This window comes from Alexandromys fortis, unplaced genomic scaffold (genome assembly GCF_014885135.2).
Source record: "Alexandromys fortis isolate MF-2015 unplaced genomic scaffold, M_Fortis_MF-2015_v1.1 scaffold_67, whole genome shotgun sequence".
In the NCBI taxonomy this organism is placed as follows: Eukaryota; Metazoa; Chordata; class Mammalia; order Rodentia; family Cricetidae; genus Alexandromys; species Alexandromys fortis.
In genome coordinates, this window is record NW_026067945.1 from 3,034,032 (window position 1) to 3,052,039 (window position 18,008).

The window sequence follows — 18,008 nt, forward strand, 5'->3', positions numbered from 1 at the left end:
CACTACAGGTACTGCCAAAGCTACTGTTGGCTGATGGGAAGACCCTGCTGCTGAGGACATCTATTTACTCATGCCATTGAACATGGAGAAGTTGAACTGGCTCTTAACTAGAAGCTTCACCTCTACCAATTAGCATTCACAGTGCTGGAAGGTACTATACAAGCTAGCACAGGTGAAAAAGTAATCATCATTCATATCACTAAGCTACAAACTCTGTAATCTACAGCATATATAAGATATACTGGTACAACAGTGGACAGATGTTATGGGAGTATCCAACCACTTTTTTTAAAAATTGGATTTAAGGCTCATTCCACGAGATAGAACCCATACCTGACACTGCTAAAGTAGCCAAGAACCTGTGACTAGATAGGCGATGAGCCTAAAGGGAATAATCTACTATCATTCTGCTAAAGGAACACAGCAATAATATGGTTCCCAATGACATTGTGCTATACCCATAGATCAGTACCTCCCTCAACCCTTATCACGGAAGTTTCTTGGTAGTAGACAGAAATTAACACAGTGACCCACAACTGGACTGTGCAGAAAATGAGAGATTTAGGATCATTCTATCCTAAATGGGATGTCTTCATCAAACCCCTCCCCTCAAGATTTGGGAAGGAGATGCAAAGATTATAAGAGCCAAAGGAAATGGTTGACTCCAAGGAAACAGTGTCTTCCAGATACAACAGAACTGATACATATACAAGCTCACAGAGACTATGGCAGCACATATAAGACTTAAGCAAGATAGGGCCCCAGCACCAAGAAGTTGGAAAGAAGATGCAAAGTCCAACTCCTAACCACAAGCTATTTGCAACTGATGGTTGGAAAAGGAAAAAAAAATCAGTTTTCTCCAATGGGCATCACTGGGTATTCTCAACCACAATCTTAGGCAAACTCTCATACCTCAAAACAAAGGGCCAGTATAAAATGAACTCCATGTTAGTATGCTGGAGGTTGAGGTGTTTTGTTATTTTTGTCTTATTGGTTTATTTTTTGTGTGTGTTTGTTTTGACATTCATTTTTTTGTGTGTTTTTTGTTTTTGTTTGTTTAAAAGAAAGGAGGGAAGGAGGGGGTGGCAGGCAGACAGGCAGGCAAGCTTTTGTCCACCATTACAAAAGCTGATCAGACGAACCACTCTAACTCAGCTACTGTACTAGATACATACATAACCAAGTGTTCATGCGCACAATAAGATTAAAAGAGAACTCTTTAAAACAGTATCAAAGCAGAAAAACACAAATGTCTATTTCCAACAAATAAACATAAATGCATAAATTATGTTATGTATATTCAGTTATACACTGATAAAAATATAAAAATACAATAACACACATTTATATACAAGGGTAAACATTCCTGAATTTCACAAGTACAGAACTGCTCAAAAGAACACATACCATACAAATAAATTAGAACAACAGGCATATTTAATCTATGGTGACAAGGATTAGTTTAATGACTTCCTTGAGGCAGGAGATCAAAAAACAGGACAGTAGCTCAGGGGTGGTATATTAGGATATGTTAGCTACAAGGCCATGTTCTTTCTTCCAAAATTCATTGAATCATGCATTTAGGATCTGTGAACTTTTCCTTTATGTTTTACCTTAATACAAACAGGACAAACACAAATTTTGCTAGTAAAACAGCTGTTTTCTTTAAGTACATGATACTGTCAAAGATTTTTCCATGTATTTTTTCAGACTTTAAGTGTAGGGTTTTTTTTTTTAATGTGGTTAATTCATACTTACACTTCAAAACTCGACTTGCTAATAGCTTTTTTCTGTCTTTTCCTAAATTATCCCATTATGAGTTATGGATTCTTATATAAACTCTCCTAGTAGCTAATCTTACTTCTACGCTATATATCTAAATCTTCTAGATAGAAAATATTTATAAATGATTTTAATATTTAATTTAGCCCCCTAAAATAAACTTGATTTGGGTAAATTAGAAACTTACTTTTCCTTTAATGTAAGAAAGAAAAATCTTTAACTCATAATTCATTCTTTGAAAAGTAAAATTAAAAAAAAATTTTAAAAAGTAAAATTAAGATACCATTTTAGTTTATGACAGATGCACTTATACCAAAGCTAATCTAAAAAAAAATTGCCATATTTAATTTTCTCCCCTTCCTTCTTTGCTGAGATAGTATTTGAGAGGTATGGACAGCCATTATCTACTTGATAGCTTCACAAAACCACCAACTTAGCAACTAAGCCCAAGGTAGGAACAGGCTAATTCTAGTTACTAAGCTTCAATTATAGTCCATTCTACAATTATCTTTCTAATATTTCATATTAGCGATGGTGCACGCCCTAATCCCAATACTCAGATCTCTGAGTTTGAGGCCAGCCTGGTTTAGAAAGTGAGTTCTAGGACGGCCACGGCTACACAGAGAAATCCTGTCTTACAAAACCACAGGGAGAGGCAGAGAAGAAGAGGAAAAGAGGGAAAACTTCTACACTGACCTTGAGAAAGCACATTTCCAGTGCTGTGCTGGTCCTGCTGAGCTTTGTGGAAGCTGTTCTTCAAACTCCTGACAGATTCCCCAGAGATAACATCTCTCCTTACTTAATATGCATTGAACATAAGGAATAAGTGGCTTACTATAATATTTTCTGAAATTTTTTTCTTCTTTTCTCTAAATTAAGAAGCCAGTCAACTTTTCTAAGAACAACCAACATCAAAGATTTGGGGCCTAATGGCCATAGAGTTTTATACTGACTACTCAATAGTTAATAGTTAGAAAGTATACAAATGAATAGGCATGGTGGTACTAATAACTCTTAGAAAAACAGGCAGCTAGTTTTGGGAACAGATTGTCAATCAGTTTTAAATACAACTGCACTCCACATATCAGAATCATACTGAAATTATCCTGAATTTGGAAGAATTCACTGATATTGGTACTACAAACTTATCAATTAAAGATGACATGTGATACATACATGTTTCAGAAGTACGAGAGATAAGGCTTCAAACCCATGTTCATTATTTCTTGGCTAAGGACAAAATGTGAGTGACCAGAAAGCATTCGCTGGTAACTGCAAACTTATAAAATCATACATTCCTGAGTACAAGAGAAGACATTCTAGCAACAACCACAAAGACCAGCAAAGACTAAACATGGCATGAAGACCATATGGGTAAAAATGGAAGGATTTCCTTTTCTACTGCACACAGGAGAAAATATACTTGAAGATTTCTTTAAACTACATGATGGACACAATTTTATATCTAAAATTTTTCATTTATTCTGGAACTTTAAACACTTAAGAGAGTTGAAATTTAAATTTAAAAAAGATTTGACCATTCTATATTATGTTTTAAAAATCTGATAACAAATTAAATAAATTAAAATTTCATTTACCTGCCGGTTCCTCTCATCCATTATGCGTGTGATTTGTATTTTCTTCCGCCCCATTTTCAGATACCTTTTCTTCCTTATATTCCAAGTAATTAATTCAGAAGCTAATTTCCTTCAATATCCTAATGCATTGTACACAGTTTCTATTACGTAACCTTCTAGTCCAAGGCTACCGTGAAAATTTTCTTGAGAATCTAAAAGAAATACAAATGAAAAAATGTCAATTCTGTACAACCTGTAAATCATTAAATGCTACAGAAATTTCAAATCTGCTTTTATACTGACACAATAAACAGTCTTAGGTTGGAATTTCTAGTTACAGACATAAAGTAGGCAGGTGAAGTCTTTAACTACCCCTAAAAGTTCACCTGGATCTCTTCATACCTTTATCTCTAAGGAAATGCTGTTACAGTATTCCAGGTTTTCACAATGTACATAATAACAAGAGAAACAACTTAAAATAGTCAATGTTACTTAAAAAATGCCTGGCATATAGAAAAATCTAAGTATGGAAAAATCTCCATTCTTATTCATTCTTACCTAGAATCTCTTTAGTTAGACTTTATTATTTCTATTTTGTAAATATGGAAGGAGACTATGGATGCAGGGACACAGAAAAAAATTAAGAACATGGCAAAAAGTCATCCAATAAAGAGGCAATCATTGGGATAACCTGGGAGGCAGAAACAGACAGATCTCTGTGAATTCAAGGATAGCCTGGTTTACAGAGGGAGTTCCAGGACAAAGATACACAGAGAACCTGTCTCAAAAAGCCAAAATTTAAAAGTAAAAATAAAAGAAATAAGAGGTTAAAATAAAGCCACGTAAAGATGGAAAATACACAGAGAATCTTGATACTGTATGTTATTATGCTCTCTTTGAATTGTTTAAATGCTGAGGAAGGAGCAACAGCTGCTAAAGGATATTTGCTTATAAATGCTGCAGAATTAATCCAAGATAGGTATTTTGAAAATACCTTGGCTTCAAAATTGAAGTCAAAAGGTATGTTACTTTGGAGAAGAGATTTTGCTTTTATTTCCACAGAAAAATGAGAGGCTGTGGATTTATTCAGAATTAAGAAAAATTAAGTTTGATCAAGGAAGACCACCAGAGAAGTCTGCAGTAGAAATAGATGGCCCAGATGTCTGAGTTCTTCATCCAGAACAGGTTCAAGACTGCTGCCTGAGATGATCAAGACTCACAGGATACTTCAGTCAGGACTTGATCATAACTCTAAATTTTCTTTAGGTCCTCATAAGATTATCAGCACCCCCAACCAGATGGAAGTAGCCTGGAATACTACACCCACATCCCAAAATATGGACTGTGGATATTTTTCTTTTTTTTTTTTTTTAAAGAGGGGGAAGTGGTGCAGGAGAATTGTCTGTATTCTGTCAATCATGTTATAAATAACTCTGATTGGCCAGGCAGGAAATATAGGCGGAAAAACCAGACAGGAAGTAGAAATGATGTAATGAGAACAGAATTCTGGGAAGGAGGAAGTTGATTCCTCCCACTCCAGCCCAGACCACCGAAGCAGCAGGATGTGATCTGCCTCACTGAAAAAGGTACTGAGCCACATGGCTAACATAGATCAGAAAAATGGGTTAATCAAGATGTGAGAGTTAGCCAGTGAGAGGCTAGAGCTAAGGGGCCAATCAGCTTATAATTTATGAAGACCTATGTGTGATTTTCTTTGGGGCTAAACAGCTGGGGGTACCGGGCAGGACAGAAAAACAACAACAAGCAGGCCTGGCCCCGTTCATGTTACAGAATAACACTTCTCAAAATCAGAATCCTGAACCTTCTATAATCAGCAACACACAATATTCTTTATTGCTCCTAATGACCGTCGTGCAAAAGATAACTAATATTTGCCCTTATAAGTTCTTCTAAATCAATTTATCCTATGGCCAAATTTGAATACTATTCATCAGTCTACAAAGATACTACTGTATAAACTTTACACTATTATGCATTTAAGTGAAATACTATTTCCTCTAGATATTAAATGAATACCTCATCTATTAAGATTCAATTTGACTATCAAATTGAAATCCAGACTAACACTTCAACTTTATCATGCAAATTCAGGGTCTGGTTAAATGCAATGGGCTCATTTCCTAGCACCAGTGTTTCCCTGCTTACTGATCTTCCATGTTCATTTACTGTTTTATACAACTGTAACACCTGCTACAATGATAAGTTACTAACTCTCCCACAATAAATGCACTCCCAAACACCAAATCAAGCATAACGATAAAATGCTCAATAGAGCTAGGGCCATAAGGAACAACACTTGTCTAGCATTCTGGAGACCCTAGGTTCACTCCCAAGTATAGCAGAAAAGGGAAAAAGAAAACAAGGGTGAGAAGGAAGAGTGAGACAAAACAGAACAAGAGAGGCAAGGAGAGAGAGACAGAAAAAAAGTAGAGGGGTGTGTGCCAATAATACATCGTTCTTCACTTCACAAAATACAGAGTCCACAAGGGGGAAAAGACATCAAACCATCACATGAATGAAGCTATACCCTTCAAAACTGAAAATGTCATTTATCTACGCCCAACTTGGATTGGCAGGTCAGGAAATGTTCACCTGAATGTGAAGATACGCATAGAAAAACTATGCCTAAAAGAATGAAGGTCAAAACAGAGATATTTTTAGGTGAATAAGAAATAGCACCTTTCAGATTATACCAAAAGGGACCTCTTCAAATAGAAGAAAAAATTGATACCAGATATAACTTGAATAGGTACAAAAAATTTAGTGAAAGAAACAGAATACATAAACAAGTCTACATAAATACTAACTAAAATGTTAACAGTAATACTTGTGGGATTTAAAATATTATTAGACACAAAATAATATTATTTCAGGAGGGTAGTAAACGGAGTTAAAGAGCTTGCATTTTATTGATGAATTAACAGGGAATTCTTTAGAGTTTATTAAGTAAAGGGTACATGTCACAATCTCTAAACCTCTGCAAGCACAATAAAAAGTATGGGTAGTTAAAAAGGCTACAAGACAGAGAAATGGATTAATGATTCAAAACAAAGAAAAGAAGAGGCTATAAACAAAAAGCAAACAGGGAGGTAACACATTTAATCCAAGTATATGGGTATTTACATTAAATATAACTAAATTAAACCTCTAACTGAAAAGGATAACACAACCACATTTTAAAAAACCTCATTTTATGAAGATTACAGAAGTACTCTCTTAACATGAGGATACAAGCAGAGAAAATAACACACTGCGTAAAACACAAATCAATACAAAGTTTTATGCCATAGTTTATCATGGCAAAGTTCAAGGCAGGACAGACACATACGAAGGGATGAAATATTGGATAATTTACAAAAAAAAAAAAAAAGTCTTATTCCAGCCAGTGGAATAGCTCAGCAGGGAAAGGTGCTTGCAAATAAGTTTGCCCACCTGAGTTTGATCTGTGGACCTGTGACCTCCATTGCACATGTACATACACAGAAACATATATACCACTAACACCATCATTAAACAGTATTGATTTTACATATATGTCTTGCCAGCATGAATATCTGTATATCACCGGTGAGCCTGATGCCCACAGAGGCCAGAAGAAGGCATAGGGGTCCCAGGAGATGAAGTTACAAACAGTTGTCATCCACCATGTGGGTATTGAGACTTAATCCTTAGTTCTCTTTAAGAGCAGTTCGTGGACTTAATTGCCAAGCAATTAATTGCAGTTCCATGCAGTTTTTTGAGGTTCATTTTAACAGTAAGATATAATATCTAATATCACATATAATCAGAAATCCTTTTTAAAAATCAGATCTTCTGGAAGGAAGTGGTGGCACACACCTTTAATCCCAGCACTCAGGAGGCAGAGGAACTTACTCAAGTTCTAGGGCAGCCAGGGCTACAAAGAGAAACCCTATCTCAGAAAACAAACAAATAAACAAACAAAACAAAAACAAAAAATTAGATATTCTATTCAAAACTATAACCAAGAGCGTATTTGCTATTTTTAAGTGAGGAAATTATGTTGTACATTAAGTCATGTTCTCCAATCACTCCTCTTTCTTTTAAACTTAACTGAAATATTAAAGAATGCTCATTCACAGAAGTAAATTGTCTAGAGCAGGATATAAAATGCTTACTACACATTTTATTGGGCAGTAACTTTCTCCCTGGCATTTTCCCCATTGGCAACCAACCACTTTTTAACATTTTTATCCATTGCATGAGTTTAAGAAAAATTGAGGGCTAAAGAGAAAAGGAAACAGACACATGCTCAAGACAAATGCACACGGCAGGCAATGGCTCATAAGTTTTTAATATGTCTTACTGCCAGCAACAGAGACACATTCTCTTCTACTACCCAGTACAGGGACTTTAAATGTCGACATGAGAGTCCAATAGTCTACCAACTGCATTGAGGATGTATTTTCTCATACAGCTGTACAACTGTACTGAATTTTACTTCTATACAAATGGACTTTTCCAAATAATTAGGGTTAGAAACAGAAGTCTGACTGTAAACAAAGTCAACCCCCAAAGGCCTGTCTGAAACCAGTTGTAATAAGTAGATTTTAGCAGAGTATTCTTAGCAACTCATGAAACAAGCAGTTCAAAATGAGTGAAATACAATCAGGTCAACACAGGTGACACACAGAACACTTTATCTGTGACTGCAGAAAATACCTTCTTTATAATCACATATAAAAGTTGCCAAGTGATTACATGCCAGATCAAAGGACAGACGTGTACAACAAAAATTTAACCTCAAAACCTTTGTATGTGTGTATGTATGTACAAGAATCATACAAGGATCTAAAAGAGCCATATTTTAAAGAATGAGAGCTATAAAACTGTTTCCATGAAATATATCAGGATATAGTACCAACATACTGAAATCTGCTGCAGTTCTACACACTTAATGTGAAACAAAGTATATTAATCAAGGAAATAAGACTAATATACTAAAAATTTTAAAACACTACTCACAAATATTACTCATGAACTATAAAACTTTACATATTTAGTATGTAATTACATATTTACAATACTACACAAAGCAATCTACAAATACAATGTAATTATATCAAAATCCTCATATTTTTGTAGCATTTGAAAAAGTCACTCTGCACTTATACTGAATCTCAAAGCAATCCATATGGTGAAAATAGTCTTGAAAAAGACTAAGACTGGAGGATCCACTTTTTATTATTTCAAAATTTGTTAAAGTAACAAAATGAAAAGATGTTGCATAAGCACAGACTAATGGAACAGGATAAAAGGCCCCAGAATAAAAATTATTTTAAAAATACCAAGAGCCGGGCGATGGTGGCGCACGCCTTTAGTCCCAGCACTCGGGAGGCAGAGGCAGGCAGATCTCTGTGAGTTCGAGACCAGCCTGGTCTACAAGAGCTAGTTCCAGGACAGGCTCCAAAGCCACAGAGAAACCCTGTCTCGAAAAACAAAAACAAACAAACAAAAAAAAATACCAAGATCATTCAACTGCAAAGGGTCTTTCGACTTTGCAAATAGAGAAACTAGATGCCCACAAGGAAGACTACAGCTGCCTACTTACCTAATGCCACATACAACATTAATTCAAAATTAATCTGAAACTGAAATCTAAAACCAAGTGCTCAAACTGTAAAACTCTTAGAAGACAACAGAAAAGGCTTCAAGAAACTAAATCTGACAGTGACTTCTTAATCATAACACCAAAACCACAACATATTAACAAACAAGACTTCACTGAAATTAAAATTGGAGGCTAGAAAAATTGCTTGATGAGTAGAGTACTTGCGATACAGCCACAAAAACCAGAATCTGCATCCTCAAAACCTATGCAAGGCCAGGTGGATGGGATAGCTGCCGAGTTGCAAGGCCAGGTGGATGGGACAGCTGCCGAGTCAATGCACAGGAGGAAACTCTCTACTCAGCAAGGGATCCTGCCTCAATCAGTACAAAGAAGACACTACATGTCAAGCAACCTAAGACCTCCATATGCACTACACAGGCATACACAGGTACACCCACACAAATATGACACAAAACACGCGTGCATATCATACACATATAGACAAAATAAAAAATACATTTCATTAGACATTACTAACCAAAGAATAAAAGAGCAACTCCCCCAAAAGGGAAGAAAACAACTACATATAGGACAAGGGAATAATATACAAAATATACAAAGAATTCCTAAAATTTAAAAGCAAAAAGATCCAACTTAAAAAATGGGTAAAAGATAAGATAGGCAAGATCTTAGTAGATACAGACATTTGCAACTAGCCTGATGGCCTGAATTAAGTCGCTGGAACTCACACAGTAAAAGGAGTGAACCAATTATGAGCAAAGAAAAGATAAGAGTGGTGGCTCATTCATGAAACCTCTGCTGTTCCTGGGAAGCTAAAACAGAGAGAATAATGCAAGTTGAATGAGTTCTGGGCCAGTTTGGACTACAGAATGAAATCCTGTCTCAAAAGAGGGGGCAAGGAAGAACATAGGCATGTATTTCTCAAAAGAATGAACATATGAAAAAAGGCTCAACATCACTAATTACTAGGCAATGCAAATTAAAACCACAATGAAAAGCCTCCCTACACCCCTCCAGATGACTATTTACCTTTTATTATTGCGGGGGGCACATGTGTCACAGATTGAGTGTTTTGATCCACCATGTGAGCTCCAGGGATGGAACTCAAGCCATTAGACTTGGTAAAAAAGTATGACAGATGCTTTTTAAAAATAATATCATTTGATCCAACAATTTCACTTCTAGATACATAAATTAAAAAATTTAAAGTATAGATTAAGATATGCACACCAATGTTCATGGGAGTATTATTTATAAGAGTCTAAAGAAAAAGAGGGCAAGCGAGAGGAACCAGTGAGCAAAGTTGCTTGCCATCAAGGCCAAGGACCTGTATTGGATCCCTGGTGCCCAAAAGGTAGAAGGTGAGAAATGACTGCCATTGTCTTCAGACTTCCATGCACTCAGTGTGGCATGTGCAAACCCACTGTCTGTCTCGTACTGTCTCTCTTCCCTCCCTCCTTCTTTCCCTCCTCCTCCTCCTCCTCGTCCTCCTCCTCCTCCTCCTTCCTTCTCTCTCTCTCTCTCTCTCTCTCTCTCTCTCTCTCTCTCTCTCTCATGAAAAGGACTGAACAATGAGCAGCATATGCTCACAATACATTTTTGTTTGTAGAAAATAAAATTCTACTTTTCCTTCTAAATTCTGTGGACAAAAAAATAAAATAATAAATGACATAAATGAAGAAACTGAAATTAGTAACTTCTGGGAAATTTTTTCAGTGGTGAGAAAAAATTACTACAAACAAAAACTATAGCTGCATTTAAAATTTAGAAAGGAAAAAATTCTGATCACAAACAAAAAAAGCATTTAAGAATGAACTTTAAACATCATCAATATGCTGCTTCTACTCCAGCACCTTGTACAGTTTCCGGGCTCTACTCTTCCTAACATGTTTACAGTTTCAAGGCATTATCTGACTGAGACAGTGTGTACCACACCTTGAATGAGAAAACCCAGATCCCACTAGCCTCAAACATAATACCATTAAACTAGCTAGAGATCTTGGCAATTTCTACATGAAAATAACTTTTTTAATAAGAAAGTTGAAAGTAAATGCATTATATGCACCATACAGGCTACAAAAATTCTCAGATATTTGGGGTGATGTAATCCAAATATATGGTATTATGACTAAAAACTATAAATGTATTTATAGTATAACATGTTATTATATATTTATGACCCAAACCAAAATGAGTAATAATATTTCTTTGCCAATACAATGGAAATAATAAAGCATGAAATGGAAAACACTTAATAATTTATTTTCAATAATTGGAAGAAAACCTGTATATGTAAAAGTTATAAACCTCACACAAAAAAACTAAAAATAAATACTATATTAAAACATATAATTTTTTGTTTTAAGTATAAACAGCTACTTTCATTTAAGGCCCCATTTACCCCATTAAGTTATCAAATCAGAAGGAAAGAAAGAGTGCTACCTAAGTCAATACTGTTTTAGGACTTATTTTAATCTGAGTCTACCCTTTCAAACATCAATAAACCTACCTTTAAAAATACCTTTTTATTTTCAAACAATCTTAGAAATCATTACATCTCCTTCATCAAAGAAAATGAAATCTGCAGACACTGATCAGTCCAAATTTTCAGTTAAAATGTCAAGAACTTAGTGTTTAAAATATTCATTAACTTAGCAGTTATTCCCAAACGTCTAATCATCAGTATACTAACTATCCAAATTACGTACTACTCTGCACTACTATCCACTCTGTTGTTTTCTTTATATCAATCTCCTCTTTTATTTTTAGTAAATATATTACTTCATAAAATAGAAACTACTATAATTTGCCATAGTAGGAAATAGCCTCAAGCATAATAAAAATGTAACTAAATTAAAGCAAAATGCAAGAAATTTACTAGTTATGTGTATCTATGTGTATATCTTGATATACTTACCACAATTACACAGTAAAAATGTATAACATATATTTACATAATTAAAGCTAACAGCAATAACAAATCCAAACACTTGATTTATAAGAAAATGTACTCATGAGATGGGAAATGTTTGGGCAATTTTTTTTGGTAAGATTAGAATATTGAAAATTAACTCCAAATCAAAAAAATAGCTTTCACTTAGAACTTCTGCTTCAGATGACTTCCAGAGCCTTTCCCTAAATCTGAAAACACAGTTACAATGACCTTACAGGGATGGAAACAGGTATTACCTCCATCTATCTCTGCCAGACATTTTGGTTAAAAGACTCTTTAAATTTTTTGAAATAACAGCCTTGTTGAGTCCTGCTGGCCTCAAACTAACAATGGTTCTGTCTGAGTTTCCTGAGTGCTGGAATTTTAAGTATATGATACCACACTTGACTTTGTAAAAGACCAGGCATGGTAAATGACTTTTTAAAAAAAGTCTTTTATCAGGCCTTTCTAGCATGTTTTCATAGTATGTTCATATAAAAACATTTTTTATTCTCATAACCTCTATATAAAATTGACATAGGAAACTGTAGCACAGGCAGTGCTACCTCAAAGTCACAGACATTACATTCTAGCAGAAGTTCAGAAACTAAAGGGATTGAGAGATGATTCTGCGGTTGAGTGCTTGCTGTTCTTCAACAGACTTGAGTTCCCAGCATCTACCTCAAGTGGCTCACAACCACGTGTAACTCCAGCTCCAGAGGTTCTAATGCCCTCTTCTGGCCTCCACCTCCACAAGCACCTGCATACACGTCACACACACACACACACACACACACACACACACACACACACACACCCCTTTTCTTTCTAAGGAACTCAAGCCTTTTATTAGTTAGAAAGGCTAGTCTCAAGTAGCATGCACCAGCTTTGTCCTTGGGTCCAGGACTAACAAAACAATAGTCTGCAACCCTAGTCTTATGGCAGAAATCATTCAGCTGGCTTCTGGTTTACAGCAGGAAAAGAAGTCAAGAATACCAACCCCAGAGACTTAAATAAGCTCCAGAATTGTCATGGCCTGATACTTCCCTTCCCGCCATTTTCCACTCTCAATGGCCATGCCAAGGACAGAACAATCCTCGAACATGCAGCTGTTAATTCCTATTTGTCCACACTTTGGGATAAAGATCTTAATCTAGCTTATATATCCTTTTCATTTTAGAGTTTAATTTTTTATTACTTATAGCAGTTTTAAGTCTGCAATTAAATCAACAGAAATATTCAAAGCTTTCTGCAATAAAGTGTACATAATGTCTTTAGCCCTTCACATTATCAATAATACCTACCAAGTTAGGCTTCTTATTATAACTGATGGTCCTATATTGATATATTATTTCAATCACAGCGCCTCATTTACATTAGGGTTCACTCTTGGTGTTGTGTGTTTTACGGATTTGTATGAACAAATAATAGAATGTATTCACTATTTACAGTGTATCACACAAAACAGTTTTTACTATAAAAAATCTGTACTAGTCTACATATCTCTCCCTCTCTAGTTCCATTCCTGGAAACCACTCATCATTTTTACTAACCCCAGAATTTTATCTTTCCCAGAATGTCGTATCATTTAAGCCACATAGAATAATACTTTTCAGACTGGCTTTTTCCACTCAGTAATATAATCATTGCTCTGTCTTCTCACTGCCTGAAAACTCATTTTAAAAATTCAATTAAAACACAGGGGCTACAGAGATGGCTAAGCAACTGGTTTGGTCCCAGCACCCACACGGATACTTTCAGCTGTGACTCCAGCTCTGGAAATTCAGTGTCAGGGGATGGGATGCTCTTCTGACCTCCCTGGGCACTAGGCACACAAATAGTAGAGATGGTACATACAATTAAGTGCACACACGTATACACAAAAAAAAAAAGTAAAAAATTTTAAGTTCAATTAAAACACAAGTACAAGCCAAGAGCTGTTACACAGAGAAACCCTGTCTCAGGAGAAAAAAAAATTAGAGCCAGAATACAAACATTGGTCTCTAGGATCTAGCAGGGCAATCTAGTTTGCCTAGTCCTCCCCATATTTACCCTACCAAACTCAGTATTTCTATCTCTTTATTGAATTACAGGCTTGGATCTGAATGCACATTCTGCATATCAGCTCGGCCCCCTGTGTTGTTTTCTGGGCTACATTTCACATTCATCCTATAAGTTCAACACAACCTATACAGTCTCTCTTCTGCACCAACCTACTTTGCCCATTTCAGACACAGAATTAACAAAAGATGTCCATATGCCTAGATCTCAATACAAACATGCAAACAATATAAAAGCACAAAGCAGGACCACACCCCTAAACCCGTCAGTCCCACAGAAATGCCTGCCACTGAGAATTACCTAGATGAACCCCAGGACACAGAATTTAAAAGCACAATCATAAAATTCATCAAATAATTGGAGGAGTTTAAAGACAAAAAGCAGCAGCTTAATGAACTTAAAGAGAAATAGCTCAAAGAGAATAAATGCCTGAATGATGTCAAAGCAAAACAAAACCACAAAATGATGAAAATGACAAAGGCAATCCAGAATTTGAAAATGTAATTCAATAAAGAGATAGAAATACTGAAGATGACCGAAGCTAAAGTGAAGAGGGAATTTAAAACCCAACAGCCCAACTAGACAACCTAAAGGAAAGCCGCAATGTAGAATGAATTACGCAGCAGAAAGAATATCAGTAGTTGAAGACAAAGTAGAGGATCTAGATAAAATAAAGTGTGTGTGTGTGTGTGTGAAAGGAAAGGAACATACAGAAAATGTGGGACACCATAATAAAAAAAAAAAAACCAAAGCCTCAAATCACAGGAATAGATGAAGAGAAAACTCCAAGGTCAATGGCATATGCCAGATTTTCAACAAGATCACAAAAGAAAACTTCCCCCAAACTTAGGAAGACATACCCATACAGATACAGGAAATACACAGAAGAACACCAACAGACAAGATTAGAAAAGGCATTTCATAGTTAAAAACACTAAGTATACAGAACAAAGAAAATTTGTTGAAAGATACAAGAAAAAAACAGAAGTCAGATAGAAAGAAAAACTCATCAGAATAATATATGATTTCTCAATTGAAAGAGTCTGCAGCAATTCATCCAAGTTTTAAAAGACTATGACAGCCAACCTACACTAATACTCACAGCAAAACTATCTGCCATAGTTGAAGAAGAAAGAAAAACTGTCCACAATATAAACTACCTAAAAACAATTATAACCAACATACTAAACCTAAAGAAATAACCAGAAGCAATATTTGGGGATGAATGGAGGAATGAGCATAAACAAGAGACTGCAGAAATACTAGAGCACAATTATTAAAATATGAAGTACCACTGAAAACACAAACAGCACCAAAATCACCAACACATTGACTGTAATCAATACACATCTTTTAATAAAACAACTTTAAATATCATGAGATTCAGTTCTCCAAAAGACACAGGATAACTAAATGGACCAAGAAATAAAACCCATCTATCTGTTGTCTACATGAAATATATTTTAGTTTTAAAAATAGGCACTGCCTTAAAATAAAAGGATGAACAAACATACTCCAGTTAAATAGAACCAGGAAGCAAGCAGGTGTTAGTATCCTAATATCTAACAAAATAAACTTCAAACTAAAATTAATCAGAAGTAATAAATAACAGCACTCATTCTAATCAAGGTAATGGTTAGCCAAGAAGACATTACTATTCTAAATATATACACACCAAACTCAGGGGTGTCCAATTTCATTTAAAATGAACTACTGGAATTAAACACAATTTAACATCAACCCATTAATAAGAAGTACAAGAATTAAATACCCCACTTTCTCCAATAGACAGATCTTCTAGGAAAAAAAGAGACATCAGAACTTACATCATTCATCAAACAGCTAAAAGTTATCTATAGAATACTTCTCTCAAATACCAAAGATTATAAATTCTACACAACAGCACATGGAAGCTTCTCTTATAACAGACCTCATCCTGGGACACAAAACAAATTTTTCTTTACAAGTTCAAAAAGATCCAATAACTACCTGTATCGTATCTGATCATAATACAATAAAACTTAGAATTCAAAGCAAATAAATCTCTAGTAAAAACACAAACTCATGGAGATTAAACAACTCATTACAGAATAACAAATGATTCAAATTAGAAGTAAAAAATTTCTAGAACTATATGAAAACACAATTCAACAAAACTTAGGACACAGTGAAAGCAGTCCTTTGAGTGTAATATACAGCTCTAAATACCAACACTAAAATACGGGGAAGAGTACAAATAACTTAATGATGCACATCTCAAAAATTTGGAAAAAAAAAAGAACACATCAAATCCAAATGCAGTACACTGTAAGAACTACTAAGAATAACAGCAGAAACTAATGAAATAGAAACAAAACGACAAAAATACACATGTACACACACAGACGCACACAAATCAACGAATCTAAAAACTGGTTCTTTAAGGAGACAGATAAGGTCCTTGGCCCAGCTAACAAAAAGAAAGAAGATCCAAATTAACAAAATCAGAAATAAACAGTATATTTTGAGGGGATAATTTAAAAACATATACTCCAATAAGCTGAAATACCTAGAAGAAATGGATGAGTTTCTACAGTCACCAAAACCATCAAAATTAAACAAAGAAGATATCATCAACAACATAACAGAGCCAGAGCAAATGAGAAGTAGTAATAAAAAGCCTTATACCTAAGAAGTTCAGAACCAGATGAATTTGCCTCAAAATTCTACCAGACTTTAAAAGAAATGTCTACAACCAATCCATCTTAAACTAGTCAAAAAATAAAAACAGGAGTAGTGATAGACTCCTTCAATGAAGCCGGTATCATTTTAATACAAAAATCAGGTAAAATTACAACAACAAAATTTTACAGGCCAATATCCCTGATGAACATAAATTTGAAAATGCTCAATAATATAGACATACAGTAAAACGATTATCTGTCATGACCTAGCTGATTTTAAACCAGAGTTACAGGGATAATTCAAAACACACAGGTCAATAAATGTAATAAACCGGGGCTGGAGAGATGGCTCAGCGGTTAAAGGCATTGCCTGCTCTTTCAAAGGTCCTGAGTTCAATTCCCAGTATAACCACATAGTGGCTCAAAACCATCTGTAATGAGGCCTGGTGCCATCTTCTGGCAGAAAGAATATTGTATACATAATAAATATTTTTTAAAAATGTAATAAACCACATAAATGGACTTAAAGACAAAAATCACCTAAGTTATCTATAGATGCAGGGGGGAAAAAACTTCGTTAAATCCAACAAGCCTTCATGATAAAAGTCCAAAAGAGAACAGGACTAGAGGGTATATAGACCTCAACACAATGAATGTATGTGAGAAACCCAAGCCCACATCATCCTAAATGGAAAAAAACCTTGAAGTGATACCACTGAAATCAGGAACAAGAGAAACAGGAAATAAAAGAAATAAGAAAGTCAAGCTATCCTTTGTAGTGGCGTTTCGATTGTATTTTAATAAATAAAGACTGCCTGAAGATGTGAGAGCTAAACAGTCCCATTGGTAAGCCTTACAGACCAGGTAATGGTAACACACACCTTTAATCCCAGTAGCTACACTAGCTGCCATAGAAACCAGATGGTGCATACCTTTAATCCCAGGCCTAGAGAGGATTATAAAAGGGGAGGAAACAGCTCTCAACACACAGTCTCATTCTGAGATTCCTGGAAGCAGGATAGCCATTTCAGACTACAGTTGAGGTAAAAGCCAGTGGCTGGCTGTTTTGCTTTTTGGGTCTTTAGGCTGAACCTCCAATTTCTCTCTCTTGACTTTTTATTAATAGTGCTTCAATTCCCATTTGCAGATGACATGATACTATACATTGGAGTTCCCCAAAATTCTGCCAGAAAACTTCTAAAATCAAATTCTGCAATGTGGCAGGATAAACAATCAACTTCACAAATCAATAGTTTTTTCTATATTATCACTGACAAACATAGAGAAAAAGAGGTCATAGGCACACTGCAATGAACAATATCCTTAATGAAAATAAAATACCTAAGAATAAACCTAACCAAGGAAGTGAAACACCTTCTACA

At 35.2% G+C, this 18,008-nt stretch overlaps 1 protein-coding gene across 5 annotated transcripts in view; it reads right to left on the reverse strand.

The window, feature by feature from the left end:
• Mef2a (myocyte enhancer factor 2A) overlaps positions 1-18,008 on the reverse strand; it is a 120,950-nt gene that overhangs the window by 64,350 nt on the left and 38,592 nt on the right. For all 5 annotated transcript variants that reach the window (XM_050149108.1, XM_050149112.1, XM_050149110.1 and 2 more), the window contains exon 3: positions 3,381-3,571. In XM_050149108.1, the coding sequence (XP_050005065.1) occupies positions 3,381-3,434 (54 nt within the window). In that variant the 5' untranslated portion in view covers positions 3,435-3,571. The remainder of the gene's footprint in view (positions 1-3,380; positions 3,572-18,008) is intronic.